Genomic DNA, 15,903 nt, shown 5'->3' with positions numbered 1-15,903 from the left:
ATATAACTCCGCTGACCTGGTTGATGTTTTGCCTTTTGGCTCCTCTGAGCTCTGGCATACAGCACCACCTGCTGCACCACATCCAACTGCTCCTCCAGCTGCGGAAAATGGAAGTCGGTACACTCCTGGCAGACTGTGGCAAAATCTGGATGGATAACAAAAAAAAAATATAGTAGTTGATAAAAGTATACAATAAATAGCAAAATACTATAAAAGCAGAAAATAAGTTTTCTCGGAATCAGATGAGGAAGAGAAATATACAGGCTTGTGATTTCCAAGAATCTGCATGGATTTGTTGGATTGTTCGTATATTTACGCCCTTCATGAATATAAGCGTTCTGTACATAAATTTATGCGTTTGTTACACAAAAACATATTGCAGAATTGATAGCTCCATAATTAAAATGTGCTCCATGTGTCCACCCAGCTTAGTCCCACCTCTCATCAGCACTTTTTTTTGGTCTGTTGTCGTGAGATCTACCACACCCTATATTAGACAGACAGTTTCATCTCCTCACTGATTCCACTGCAGAGCTGTCATTACAAAAGTGCCTGGAGCAGAGCAGAGTGTGATTACTAACACTTCTTCAGATTTTGTCAAGGCAGTCAGGCTGGGGGAAAACAGGCAGTACAGCAGAGCCGAGCTTTGTCTCATTACAAATACTTCTAACAACTCTCCTCTCCATGCTGTCAGCTCTGCTGTACTGTCTCACTCTTCATCCAGGCTGCCATGAAGAAAAATAGAGAAGTGTTAGTAATCACACTCATCTCTACCTGACACTTTGTAATCACCCACAGCTCTGCAGTGAGGAGATCAGACATGTCTCACACTGAGAAACCTGCTCTGAGCTATTGTGGGGGTGTGTTCTTGTCCCCCTTTATTATGCTGCCTTCTTATGATTGGTCAACGTGATACTGTAGGAAAAAGTACACATCCCCAGAGGCAGACTCTCTCGGTAAGATCTCTATCCGGGCAATAGATCTTAATAGCTCACTTATATATTAAATTAAAACGTGGAATAAGACATCGGATCGCAGATATCAAGGTATCATTTTATACAGCTTCCTATGACCTAAAGGCCCATGTGCGTCCCCATTAGGAGGGCTGATCCTACTGACAGATTCCCTTTAAAAACACAGCCGACACTGAGCTCTAAAGCGCCAGCTAGTGGCGACTACAGGCAGCCAGAAATCTACTGATTAACCCCTTTCTGTCAGATCTCAGGTGCGGGTGCCAGCTGCCTCGATCCTATTACTGCCGTTTAACCACTTAAATGCCGCTGACAAACTCTGACAAGGTATGTAATTGTTTGACACAATTGTTCCAGTGCCTCCCACCTCACGATTGCGGGTGACAACTGGTTGTGATGCCAGCCTTGGACCTCCTGAATTCCCCTGCCTTTATCTTTGTGCTCCCATAAGAGATCAGTGTGCAACTGATCGCAGGTTCAGGGGAGAACAAAAAATGGAAATGCCCCCCCCCCCAAAAAAAAAAAAAATATTGCCCGGCGATCATGAAGGGGTTAGTTATAGAGGGGGAACGACACATCTCCTTACCTCTTTTGATGCCGCTGTAGGAATTAATCCGGTTGTCCACCAGCAGGACCAGGCCGCACAGCGAACCCGAGTAAAGGGACAGGGCGGTCTGCAGACGATGCAGCTTCACACCGCCGCGGTGGTTGCGCTTGTGTCGACAGAAGTCCAGCATGTCGGCCCGCAGCAGCCTCAGGTTGTGCATGGTCTTCAGCTGAGCCCCTGGAAAGAAAGCGAGGTGGGATGTCACTGCCGTCAGACCACCGGGGACTTCTCTCCTGGTTGTGGAGTCATTAGCGAGTCATAACAGCCCTTACCCAAATGTATGGTGAAGCTCTCCTCCATCTGCTCGCGCTCCTCGTACAGGGGGTGACCTGTCGATTCCTGAAAACGGTTTGGTTGTACTTTGATTTCGTCACTACGAAGGAAGAGACGGCCGAGGATGTGACTTCTCATATGCAAGTCTCTCAGAGTTAATAACTTAAAAGGGATTATCCACTGCTTACTAAAGGCTAAAAATTAGTTTTCCGTAAAAATGTGTTACCCTTTATGGCCTTCTGCGGAATGAGGTAACTGAGGATCCATCAGTGAGCTCACTCTAAGGCCTTGTTCAGATGTCCGTTTTTACCATATGAGTCCTATCCGTTGCATTCACTATGGAGCTACAAAAATGAATGTTAGCCCCAAATATATACTTTTAAGTTTAATTTTTTTTTTTTTTTTAACGGGGAAGCCTCTGATTGTGCTGCAGTTACAGCTAACCTTGACAATCAAGGGGTTAAACAATGAAGTTGTAGGCTTCTCTCATCCTGGTCCTTGAATCAAGAGCTTGGTTGTCATTTGACAGTGGAGCCTCTGCTCCTGGGCAGCGAGGGACACATAGGATGCCCTCATCCCTATACAAGCTAAAACTGAATTTGGGGTCTCACATCTCTTGCTCTAAAACTTGCCATCCACTCTTTTTTCAGTGGGCGGATCCTCTTCATTGGCATTTTACCAGCACAATATGAGCTGGAGCTTCCCTTCTCTCATTTCCCAGCATGCATTACTATTACCATTGTTCCGTTGCTTTCCTGCCTTGAACTAATAGCCCGCCTCTCTGTTATGTCTGCATGCAATTTGGCAACTCAAAAGAGCAGGAACAGAGAGAAGACCACTGCCCACTTCATGTAGAGATAAAGCCACATCCAACACTTCCCGTAGTCAGACACGCCCCACTTCCTGTAGAGATAAAGCCACACCCACCACTTCCCGTAGTCATATACGCCCCCACTTCCTACAGAGAGATAAAGCCACATCCATAACTTCCTGTTGAAACACTCCCCCTCTTCCTTTAAAGAGATACATTCACACCCATCACTTCCTGTAGTCAGACACGCCCCACTTCCTGTAAAGAGAAAGCCACACCCACCACTGCCTGTAGTCAGACACGCCCCCACTTCCTGTAAGGAGAAAACCACACCAAATACTTCCTGTACAGTGAAAAACCTACCCTCATTAAAGACCCACCGCCAATATCTCTAGAGAGATAAAGTCACACCCAACACTTCTTCGCCTCCACTTCATGTGGAAATAAAGACTTCCTCATATTTAGTAAGATAAAGTCACACCCACCACTTCCTGTAGTCACACAGATCCATCTCCACTTCCCATAAAAGGATAACAACCCGCCCTCACTTACCGTACAAAAATAAAGACCCATACACCAATTGTTGTGCAGAAAAATCCATCCCCACTTCCTAATGTAAGATAGACATGCCCTCACTTCCTGTATAAGCGTAAAGCCCCACACACCACTTCATGTACAAACACCTGCCCCCATTTCCTATAGAGATAAGGACCCCGCAAACTCCGGTAAAGAGATAGAGACCCACCTCCACTTCCTGTAATAGAGACAAAGACCCACCCCCACTTCCTGTAAAGATATAAAAACCCTCCCTCACTTCCTGTAATAGAGACAGACCCACCCCCACTTCCTGTAAAGATATAAAAACCCTCCCCCACTTCCTGTAATAGAGACAAAGACCCACCCCCACTTCCTGTAAAGATATAAAAACCCTCCCCCACTTCCTGTAATAGAGACAAAGACCCACCCCCACTTCCTGTAAAGATATAAAAACCCTCCCCCACTTCCTGTGAAGAGATACAGACCCACCCCATTTTCTATTATAGAGACAAAGACCCACCCTCACTTTCTGTGAAGAGTTAAAGACCTGCTCCCACTTCCTGTAAAGAAAGACCCACTCCTGCTTCTAGTAGAGATACAGACCCGCCTCCATTTTCCGTAGAGAAACTGACCCGCCCCCACTTCTGGAAGAGATACAGACCTGCCCCCACTTCCCATAGAAATACAGACCTGCCCCCACTTCTGGAAGAGATACAGACCCGCCCGCACTTCCCGTAGAGATACAGACCTGCACCCACTTCCCATAGAGATACAGACCCGCCCCCACTTCCCATAGAGATACAGACCCGCCCCCACTTCCGGAAGAGATACAGACCCGCCCCCACTTCCGGAAGAGATACAGACCCGCCCCCACTTCCGGAAGAGATACAGACCCGCCCCCACTTCCGGAAGAGATACAGACCCGCCCCCACTTCCCATAGATACAGACCCGCCCCCACTTCCCAGAGAGATACAGACATGCACCCACTTCCCATAGAGATACAGACCTGCACCCACTTCCCATAGAGATACAGACATGCACCCACTTCCCATAGAGATACAGACCTGCACCCACTTCCCATAGATACAGACCCGCCCCCACTTCCCATAGAGATACAGACCTGCCCCCACTTCCGGAAGAGATACAGACCCGCCCCCACTTCCCATAGAGATACAGACCCGCCCCCACTTCTCAGAGATACAGACCCGCCCCCACTTCCCAGAGATAGAGACCCGCCCCCACTTCCCATAGAGATACTGACCTGCACCCACTTCCCGTAGAGATACAGACCCGCCCCCACTTCCCGTAGAGATACAGACCCGCCCCCACTTCCCATAGAGATACAGACCCGCCCCCACTTCCCATAGAGATACAGACCTGCACCCACTTCCCATAGAGATACAGACCCGCCCCCACTTCCCATAGAGATACAGACCTGCACCCACTTCCCATAGAGATACAGACCCGCCCCCACTTCCCATAGAGATACAGACCCGCCCCCACTTCCGGAAGAGATACAGACCCGCCCCCACTTCCGGAAGAGATATACAGACCCGCCCCCACTTCCCAGAGAGATACAGACATGCACCCACTTCCCATAGAGATACAGACCTGCACCCACTTCCCATAGATACAGACCCGCCCCCACTTCCCATAGAGATACAGACCCGCCCCCACTTCCGGAAGAGATACAGACCCGCCCCCACTTCCCATAGAGATACAGACCCGCCCCCACTTCCCATAGAGATACAGACCTGCCCCCACTTCCCACAGAGATACAGACACGTCTTCACTTCCGGAAGAGATACAGACCTGCCCCCACTTCCCACAGAGATAAAGACCTGCATCCACTTCCCGTGGAGATACAGACCCGCCCCCTTTTCCCCATAGAGATACAGACCTGCCCCCACTTCCTGTAGAGATACAGACCTGTCCCCACTTCCCATAGAGATACAGACCTGCCCCCACTTCCCACAGAGATACAGACCCGTCTTCACTTCCGGAAGAGATACAGACCTGCCCCCACTTCCCACAGAGATACAGACCTGCACCCACTTCCCACGGAGATACAGACCCGCCCCCTTTTCCCCATAGAAATACAGACCTGCCCCCACTTCCAATAGAGATACAGAACCGCCCCCATTTCCCATAGATACAGACCTGCCCCCACTTCCCATAGAATACAGACCCGCCCCCACGTCCCACAGAGATACAGACCTATCCCCACTTCCCATAGAAATACAGACCTGCCCCCACTTCCCGTAGAGATACAGACCTGCCCCCACTTCCCGTAGAGATACAGACCTGCCCCCACTTCCCGTAGAGATACAGACCTGCCCCCACTTCCCGTAGAGATACAGATCCGCCCCCACTTCCCGTAGAGATACAGATCCGCCCCCACTTCCCGTAGAGATACAGACCCGCCCCCACTTCCCGTAGAGATACAGACCCGCCCCCACTCCCCATAGAGATACAGACCTGCCCCCACTTCCCGTAGAGATACAGAACTGCCCCCACTTCCCGTAGAGATACAGAACTGCCCCCACTTCCCGTAGAGATACAGACCTGCCCCCACTTCCCAGAGATACAGACCTGCCCCCACTTCCCGTAGAGATACAGAACTGCCCCCACTTCCCGTAGAGATACAGACGTACCCCACTTCCCACAGAGATACATACACATCTTCACTTACCGTAGAGAGATACAGACCCGCCTCCATTTCCCGTTCCCATAAAGATATAGATCCGCCGCCACTTCCCGTAAATACAGACCCGCCCCCACTTCCCGTAGACAGATACAAACCCACCCGCATTACTTACTTGTTTCTGTACTAGGTGAGGTCCATCTGGAATAACCCTACTTCTATGTCTCCTCCCAGACTGACCATGTACCCCGGTTTTCACTTTGCTCTCACCTGATAAAGCTATTATTTGGGTTCTTGAGGTCCTGGTGCAGCTTTATCACCCACTCCTGATATTCCAGCTTCTGGATTGTGGAGAGCTGTTTCAGTTCTGTGCTCCATTTATTTTCTAGAATCTGGAGAGATAATGTATGAAGACATGAATGGTCCTTCATCAGGAAATTGCATTTTAACCCCCTAAGGACAGAGCCGAATTTATCACGTAGGGGTCATGGTGGGCGCTGGGTGGATCTTTGTTAGGCCCCTGGCTGCAATGGCAAATGGCACCTGTAATTATGTAGTGAGGGGCAAAAGGGGTGTCTGACCGCGTAGACGCTACGGTCACTGTTGACTGTGGCATCTTAGGGGTTTAATTCCCAGGATTGAAGTCAACTGTGATCACTGCTGACTGGGATCACGATATTTAGGATCTGTCCAGCACACATAGGTCCAAAGTATCTATGTTGTCCACTTGCCCAAATAGGACCCAGAGGCAAGGGTAGTCCTGGCGGACACATAGGACGCCCTGGTGATAGTTACCTGCTGAGACTCAAAATGTTGTGCGGCTACTGAGTTGACGTCATGGTCACTTAGTGACTTTCCCAATTCTTGCATCACTTTATTCATCTCTGAGCCTTGTCTGTGGGGAAAAGATGGATGATTATTTCACTATTCAATATTTCATATATCCAGAGGGGGATTTCTAATACAGAGCTCACCCATAATAATACATCTGCCTGCTGCCACCACTAGAGGGAGCTCACTGTAGACAATGACTCTTATTAAAAAGCATGTGCAATGAGCTCCCCCTAGTGGTGGCTGCTGAAAGAGATGTCTCATGTATCTCTATGGTGGATGCTCCCCCTAGTGGTGGCTGCGAATAGATAGAATCTTACGTATCTCTATACAAGAAGCTCCCCATAGTGGTGACTGCAGAAAGAGACTTATCATGTATCTCTATTGTTGAAGCTCCCCCTCGTGATGACTGCAAACAGAATCTTATAATGTATCTCTATAAAAGAAGCTCCCTCTAATGGTGGCTGCAGAAAGAGACTTATCATGTATCTCTATTGAAGAAGCTCCCTCTAGTGGTGGCTATAGAAAGAGACTTATCATGTATCTCTATAGAAGAAGCTCCCCCCAGTGGTGGCTGCATAAAGAGCTATGCCATGTATCTCTATAGAAGAAGCTCCCTCTAGTGGTGGCTGCATACAGAGACTTATCATATATCTCTATGGAGGAAGTTCCCCCTAGTGGTGGCTGCACACAGACATCCTGGTCATACTAGGATCACAATCGTATTTCATTCAATCAGAGATTTGAACGGGTTTTGCCCACCTTTGGAGGACAGTATTTTTTTATATACCTAATGCATGCATTTCAGGCTAAAAACCATTTTTCAATTGGGTTTCATGACAAATTTTGCTGTTTGGCTTTTTACAGGCGCTTTGTTTTGCTGCACGTTCAACTTTGCTGTTGTCTGTGATCACAAATCAGCTGAGAGGAGCTCAGAAAAAGATAAAAGAGTTCCTGACTCCTTTGTCATTAAATCTAAATGAGCTCTCTGCCGGATTCTCAGTTGGCTCCTTCTGCAGCCAGCAATAGACAGCGCGACACAGGGGCTAGAGACGGTAAATGGTGTCAAATTTTGAATGAAACCCAATTGTACAAAAGATTTTAAGCCCCAAATGCATGCATTTAAGAAAAAAAAAGTCCCCAAAAGAGGACAACCCCTTTTAATATATAACGTCACCTCTCTCGTAACTTCTTCAGCTCCACGTCTCTTTCTCCCAGGAGCTCCGAGATGCTGACGAAGTAGTTGTGCTCCAGGTTTAGAAGAGTTTCGGAGGCCGGGGAGTGGATGAGATCGTGATAAATGTCGGCGAAATCCTCGTCCCGGTTGGGTTCCTCCGGACGGGCGTGCTCCAGAGTCGTCTGCGGGGGGGGGAAAGTTTCACTGTAGTTTTGCAACGTATCAATCGTGGAAAACGCAAAAACTCTTAACACCTCCATCTGATCCGATATATAGACCCCCCATAGGGGTAGATCACCATCACCTCCTGCATTTTTGGGCTGTATAAGGACATATCACCTTTTTCCACAGCACTCTACTGCCCCCTACTTGTCATCCTCCTGTACATCACCCGACCATATAAAACCAGTTCAGGTTTATTGCTGCTCCCTGACGTATTTTCATAGCACCGGAGTGTCAGAGGACACATGGTAAAGAGGCCTTCTCCCCGCAGACACACTATAAATGTGTGATAGGTGCCAGGGATTCCTATTCTTATGCTCACTATCCCCCAAGTCCAGCAACCAGAACCCGTGAGCACCTCTGCCCCATGCCAGCATGAGCAGCTCTGTTCCATCCGAGCATTCCCACCTCCGCTATTTCCGAGCGCGCCCACCTCTGCTCCATCCAACTGCGAGCGCCTCCGCCCCATACGAGCGTGCCCACCTCCGCCCCATACGAGCGTGCCCACCTCCGCCCCATACGAGCGTGCCCACCTCCGCCCCATACGAGCGTGCCCACCTCCGCCCCATACGAGCGTGCCAAACCTCCACTCTATCTGAGGGCACCCACCTCTGCCCCATCCGATCGCAAGCACCTCAGCTCCATTCAAGCGTGCCCACCTCCGCTCTATCCGAGTGTGCCCACCTCCACCTCTGCTCTATCCGAGTGTGCCCACCTCCACCTCTGCTCTATCCGAGTGTGCCCACCTCCACCTCCGTTCTAGCTGAGCGTGCCCACCTCTGCCCCATCCGACCGCAAGCGCCTCCGCTCCTTTTGAGTCCAAGCACCTCCGCTCCTTCCGAAAGTGAACTCCTCTTCTCCATCCGTGCACGAGGACCTCAGCTCCATCCCAGTGCACCCACCTCCACCCCATCCAAGCGTGCCCACCTCAGCTCCATCCGAGTGCGAGCACCTCAGTTCCATCCAATCATACCTACTCTGCTCTATTCGATTGTGCCCACCTGCGCTCCATCCAAGTGCAAGCCCCTCAGCTCCATCCAATCATGCCCACCTCCGCTCCATCTGAGCAACAGCACCTCAGCTCCATGCAAGTGTGACCACATCCACTCCATCCCAGAGTGCCCACCTAAGCTCCATCCCAGTGTGCCAGCCTCTGCTCCATCCCTAGTGCCAACCTCCACTCCACCCCCGTTCTGGAGTATGTTGGGGGTCTCAGTGATCAGTCCCCAGGCAATCAGTAAATCATCCCCTATCCAACGATCAAAGTTATTTTGGGGATAATCTATTAATTTCCACACCTGAGGCCCCGATCCTGACATAGCGCTGCTCTCCTCAGCATCACACTCTCGATTCTCCAGCCTAAGGCCATGTGCACACGATGCAGATATCCAGCGCATCCGCAGCGGATTTTACCGCGCAGAAAGGTTGCATATCCGTATTGTGATGTACAGTAGCATGTTAGTCAATAGAAAAAAAAAACGCTGTACAGACGCTGCGGATTTTTCCGTGCGATTTTCTTGTGGTTCAAAATATGCAGCATGTCACTTCCATTGTACGATTTTCCACCTGCTGCATTCTCCAAATCCGCAGGGGAAAACCGCACAAAAACCGCAAGAAAAAAGGAAGAAATCCGCAGGAAAAATGCAGGTCATTTGACCTGCGGATTTCTTCAATTCTGCGCGGAAAAATCCGCAGGGCTAAAAAGTACGTCTGCACTTAGCCTAATAGCTCCAGCCTGCACTGACACACTGTAACAACCTGCAGCTGTGTAACTGAGTGCAAATTCAAAACCAAATGTTTCCATATGCCGCAGCGAGCAGAGATCTTGCACAACCGAGGTGGGGAGATATTTTAGTCTCTTACTTCTCACCTCCTTATAGGATTTCATCCATGTATTGGCCAAGGCGCCGACATCCACCTGCCCAGAGCGCACCGCCTCCAGCGCCTGCTCCGCTTCTCTGTCAAAATCCTTAATGGTTTCTTCCTCGACAAACTGAGTCACACATTTCTTTAGATCTGTTGGAAAAGGGGGCAAAAGAAAAAGACTCAAAGAAGGATGAATTTAGTATAACTTTCACAGGATGAAACCTGCATAGAGTTATACATAATAATCACATAATACTGCTACAGAGTAGCCACATAATACTCCAATACTGCACTCAAGTACTCACATAATACTGCCATAGAGTAGCCACATAATACTCCAATACTGCACTCAAGTACTCACATAATACTCCAATACTGCTCTCAAGTACTCACATAATACTGCCATAGAGTAGCCACATAATACTCCAATACTGCACTCAAGTACTCACATAATACTCCAATACTGCTCTCAAGTACTCACATAATACTGCCATAGAGTAGCCACATAATACTCCAATACTGCACTCAAGTACTCACATAATACTCCAATACTGCTCTCAAGTACTCACATAATACTGCCATAGAGTAGCCACATAATACTCCAATACTGCACTCAAGTACTCACATAATACTGCCATAGAGTAGCCACATAATACTCCAATACTGCGCCCAAATAACACAAGTACTCACATAATACTGCCATAGAGTAGCCACATAATACTCCAATACTGCACTCAAGTACTCACATAATACTCCAATACTGCTCTCAAGTACTCACATAATACTGCCATAGAGTAGCCACATAATACTCCAATACTGCACTCAAGTACTCACATAATACTGCCATAGAGTAGCCACATAATACTCCAATACTGCACTCAAGTACTCACATAATACTCCAATACTGCTCTCAAGTACTCACATAATACTGCCATAGAGTAGCCACATAATACTCCAATACTGCACTCAAGTACTCACATAATACTCCAATACTGCTCTCAAGTACTCACATAATACTGCCATAGAGTAGCCACATAATACTCCAATACTGCACTCAAGTACTCACATAATACTGCCATAGAGTAGCCACATAATACTCCAATACTGCACTCAAGTACTCACATAATACTGCCATAGAGTAGCCACATAATACTCCAATACTGCACTCAAGTACTCACATAATACTGCCATAGAGTAGCCACATAATACTCCAATACTGCACTCAAGTACTCACATAATACTGCCATAGAGTAGCCACATAATACTCCAATACTGCGCCCAAATAACACAAGTACTCACATAATACTGCCATAGAGTAGCCACATAATACTCCAATACTGCACTCAAGTACTCACATAATACTCCAATACTGCTCTCAAGTACTCACATAATACTGCCATAGAGTAGCCACATAATACTCCAATACTGCACTCAAGTACTCACATAATACTGCCATAGAGTAGCCACATAATACTCCAATACTGCACTCAAGTACTCACATAATACTCCAATACTGCTCTCAAGTACTCACATAATACTGCCATAGAGTAGCCACATAATACTCCAATACTGCACTCAAGTACTCACATAATACTCCAATACTGCTCTCAAGTACTCACATAATACTGCCATAGAGTAGCCACATAATACTCCAATACTGCACTCAAGTACTCACATAATACTGCCATAGAGTAGCCACATAATACTCCAATACTGCACTCAAGTACTCACATAATACTGCCATAGAGTAGCCACATAATACTCCAATACTGCACTCAAGTACTCACATAATACTGCCATAGAGTAGCCACATAATACTCCAATACTGCGCCCAAATAACACAAGTACTCACATAATACTGCCATAGAGTAGCCACATAATACTCCAATACTGCACTCAAGTACTCACATAATACTCCAATACTGCTCTCAAGTACTCACATAATACTGCCATAGAGTAGCCACATAATACTCCAATACTGCACTCAAGTACTCACATAATACTGCCATAGAGTAGCCACATAATACTCCAATACTGCACTCAAGTACTCACATAATACTGCCATAGAGTAGCCACATAATACTCCAATACTGCACTCAAGTACTCACATAATACTGCCATAGAGTAGCCACATAATACTCCAATACTGCACTCAAGTACTCACATAATACTGCCATAGAGTAGCCACATAATACTCCAATACTGCACTCAAGTACTCACATAATACTCCAATACTGCTCTCAAGTACTCACATAATACTGCCATAGAGTAGCCACATAATACTCCAATACTGCACTCAAGTACTCACATAATACTCCAATACTGCTCTCAAGTACTCACATAATACTGCCATAGAGTAGCCACATAATACTCCAATACTGCACTCAAGTACTCACATAATACTGCCATAGAGTAGCCACATAATACTCCAATACTGCACTCAAGTACTCACATAATACTGCCATAGAGTAGCCACATAATACTCCAATACTGCACTCAAGTACTCACATAATACTGCCATAGAGTAGCCACATAATACTCCAATACTGCACTCAAGTACTCACATAATACTGCCATAGAGTAGCCACATAATACTCCAATACTGTGCCCAAATAACACAAGTACTCACATAATACTGCCATAGAGTAGCCACATAATACTCCAATACTGCACTCAAGTACTCACATAATACTCCAATACTGCTCTCAAGTACTCACATAATACTGCCATAGAGTAGCCACATAATACTCCAATACTGCGCCCAAATAACACAAGTACTCACATAATACTGCCATAGAGTAGCCACATAATACTCCAATACTGCACTCAAGTACTCACATAATACTCCAATACTGCTCTCAAGTACTCACATAATACTGCCATAGAGTAGCCACATAATACTCCAATACTGCACTCAAGTACTCACATAATACTGCCATAGAGTAGCCACATAATACTCCAATACTGCACTCAAGTACTCACATAATACTCCAATACTGCTCTCAAGTACTCACATAATACTGCCATAGAGTAGCCACATAATACTCCAATACTGCACTCAAGTACTCACATAATACTCCAATACTGCTCTCAAGTACTCACATAATACTGCCATAGAGTAGCCACATAATACTCCAATACTGCACTCAAGTACTCACATAATACTGCCATAGAGTAGCCACATAATACTCCAATACTGCACTCAAGTACTCACATAATACTGCCATAGAGTAGCCACATAATACTCCAATACTGCACTCAAGTACTCACATAATACTGCCATAGAGTAGCCACATAAGACTCCAATACTGCGCCCAAATAACACCAGTACTCACATAATACTGCCATAGAGTAGCCACATAATACTCCAATACTGCACTCAAGTACTCACATAATACTCCAATACTGCTCTCAAGTACTCACATAATACTGCCATAGAGTAGCCACATAATACTCCAATACTGCACTCAAGTACTCACATAATACTGCCATAGAGTAGCCACATAATACTCCAATACTGCACTCAAGTACTCACATAATACTGCCATAGAGTAGCCACATAATACTCCAATACTGCACTCAAGTACTCACATAATACTGCCATAGAGTAGCCACATAATACTCCAATACTGCACTCAAGTACTCACATAATACTGCCATAGAGTAGCCACATAATACTCCAATACTGCACTCAAGTACTCACATAATACTCCAATACTGCTCTCAAGTACTCACATAATACTGCCATAGAGTAGCCACATAATACTCCAATACTGCACTCAAGTACTCACATAATACTCCAATACTGCTCTCAAGTACTCACATAATACTGCCATAGAGTAGCCACATAATACTCCAATACTGCACTCAAGTACTCACATAATACTGCCATAGAGTAGCCACATAATACTCCAATACTGCACTCAAGTACTCACATAATACTGCCATAGAGTAGCCACATAATACTCCAATACTGCACTCAAGTACTCACATAATACTGCCATAGAGTAGCCACATAATACTCCAATACTGCACTCAAGTACTCACATAATACTGCCATAGAGTAGCCACATAATACTCCAATACTGTGCCCAAATAACACAAGTACTCACATAATACTGCCATAGAGTAGCCACATAATACTCCAATACTGCACTCAAGTACTCACATAATACTCCAATACTGCTCTCAAGTACTCACATAATACTGCCATAGAGTAGCCACATAATACTCCAATACTGCACTCAAGTACTCACATAATACTGCCATAGAGTAGCCACATAATACTCCAATACTGCGCCCAAATAACACAAGTACTCACATAATACTGCCATAGAGTAGCCACATAATACTCCAATACTGCACTCAAGTACTCACATAATACTGCCATAGAGTAGCCACATAATACTCCAATACTGCGCCCAAATAACACAAGTACTCACATAATACTGCCATAGAGTAGCCACATAATACTCCAATACTGCACTCAAGTAGTCACATAATACTGCCATAGAGTAGCCACATAATACTCCAATACTGCACTCAAGTACTCACATAATACTACCATAGAGTAGCCACATAGCCACATAATACTCCAATACTGCTCTCAAGTACTGACATAATACTGCCATAGAGTAGCCACATAACACTCCAATACTGCACTCAAGTACTCACATACTACCATAGAGTAGCCACATAGCCACATAATACTCCAATACTGCTCTCAAGTACTGACATAATACTGCCATAGAGTAGCCACATAACACTCCAATACTGCACTCAAGTACTCACATAATACTCCAATACTGCTCTCAAGTACTCACTTAATACTGCCATAGAGTAGCCACATAATACTCCAATACTGCACTCAAGTACTCACATATTACTGCCATACAGTAGCCACATAATACTCCAATACTGCGCCCAAATAACACAAGTACTCACATAATACTGCCATAGAGTAGCCACATAATACTCCAATACTGCACTCAAGTACTCACATAATACTGCCACAGAGTAGCCACATAATACTCCAATACTGCACTCAAGTACTCACATAATACTGCCAGAGTAGCCACATAATACTCCAATACTGCTCTCAAGTTCCCACATAATACTGCCATAGAGTAGCCACATAACACTCCAATACTGCACTCAAGTACTCACATAATACTCCAATACTGCACTCAAGTTCCCACATAATACTGCCATAGAGTAGCCACATAACACTCCAATACTGCACTCAAGTACTCACATAATACTGCCATAGAGTAGCCACATAATACTCCAATACTGCACTCAAGTACTCACATAATACTGCCATACAGTAGCCACATAACACTCCAATACTGCACTCAAGTACTCACATAATACTGCCATAGAGTAGCCACATAATACTCCAATACTGCTCTCAAGTTCCCACATAATACTGCCATAGAGTAGCCACATAACACTCCAATACTGCACTCAAGTACTCACATAATACTGCCATAGAGTAGCCACATAATACTCCAATACTGCACTCAAGTACTCACATAATACTGCCATAGAGTAGCCACATAATACTCCAATACTGCACTCAAGTAGTCACATAATACTGCCAGAGTAGCCACATAATACTTCAATACTGCTCTCAAGTACTCACATAGTACTGCCATAGAGTAGCCACATAATACTCCAATACTGCTCTCAAGTACTCACATAATACTGCCATAGAGTAGCCACATAATACTCCAATACTGCACTCAAGTATTCACATATTACTGCCATACAGTAGCCACATAATACTCCAATACTGCGCCCAAATAACACAAGTACTCACATAATACTGCCATAGGGTAGCCACATAATACTCTACATACAATATTCTCATAAGATAATGTAATACCCATATAATAATGCTATAGGCGACAGACGGTACGCAGCGCAGCAGCATGGGGCATGTCGTGGGTGCTCTGCAATCT

At 45.8% G+C, this 15,903-nt stretch overlaps 1 protein-coding gene across 2 annotated transcripts in view; it reads right to left on the bottom strand.

Moving 5' to 3' along the window:
* Positions 1 to 15,903, bottom strand: part of FERRY3 (FERRY endosomal RAB5 effector complex subunit 3) — a 62,605-nt gene that overhangs the window by 31,932 nt on the left and 14,770 nt on the right. For both annotated transcript variants that reach the window (XM_073567792.1, XM_073567793.1), the window contains 7 exons: positions 9,945 to 10,090; positions 7,853 to 8,034; positions 6,640 to 6,739; positions 6,115 to 6,236; positions 1,851 to 1,951; positions 1,558 to 1,755; positions 17 to 145 (listed from right to left, as the gene is read on the bottom strand). In XM_073567792.1, the coding sequence (XP_073423893.1) occupies positions 17 to 145; positions 1,558 to 1,755; positions 1,851 to 1,951; positions 6,115 to 6,236; positions 6,640 to 6,739; positions 7,853 to 8,034; positions 9,945 to 10,090 (978 nt within the window). The remainder of the gene's footprint in view (positions 1 to 16; positions 146 to 1,557; positions 1,756 to 1,850; positions 1,952 to 6,114; positions 6,237 to 6,639; positions 6,740 to 7,852; positions 8,035 to 9,944; positions 10,091 to 15,903) is intronic.

The sequence above is a fragment of the Dendrobates tinctorius genome, unplaced genomic scaffold (genome assembly GCF_039654945.1).
Source record: "Dendrobates tinctorius isolate UK_male_01 unplaced genomic scaffold, ASM3965494v1 ptg000020l, whole genome shotgun sequence".
NCBI classification, from domain to species: domain Eukaryota; kingdom Metazoa; phylum Chordata; class Amphibia; order Anura; family Dendrobatidae; genus Dendrobates; species Dendrobates tinctorius.
The sequence above is the reverse complement of the archived record's forward strand: the minus strand, read 5'-3'. Positions and strand labels throughout refer to the sequence as shown.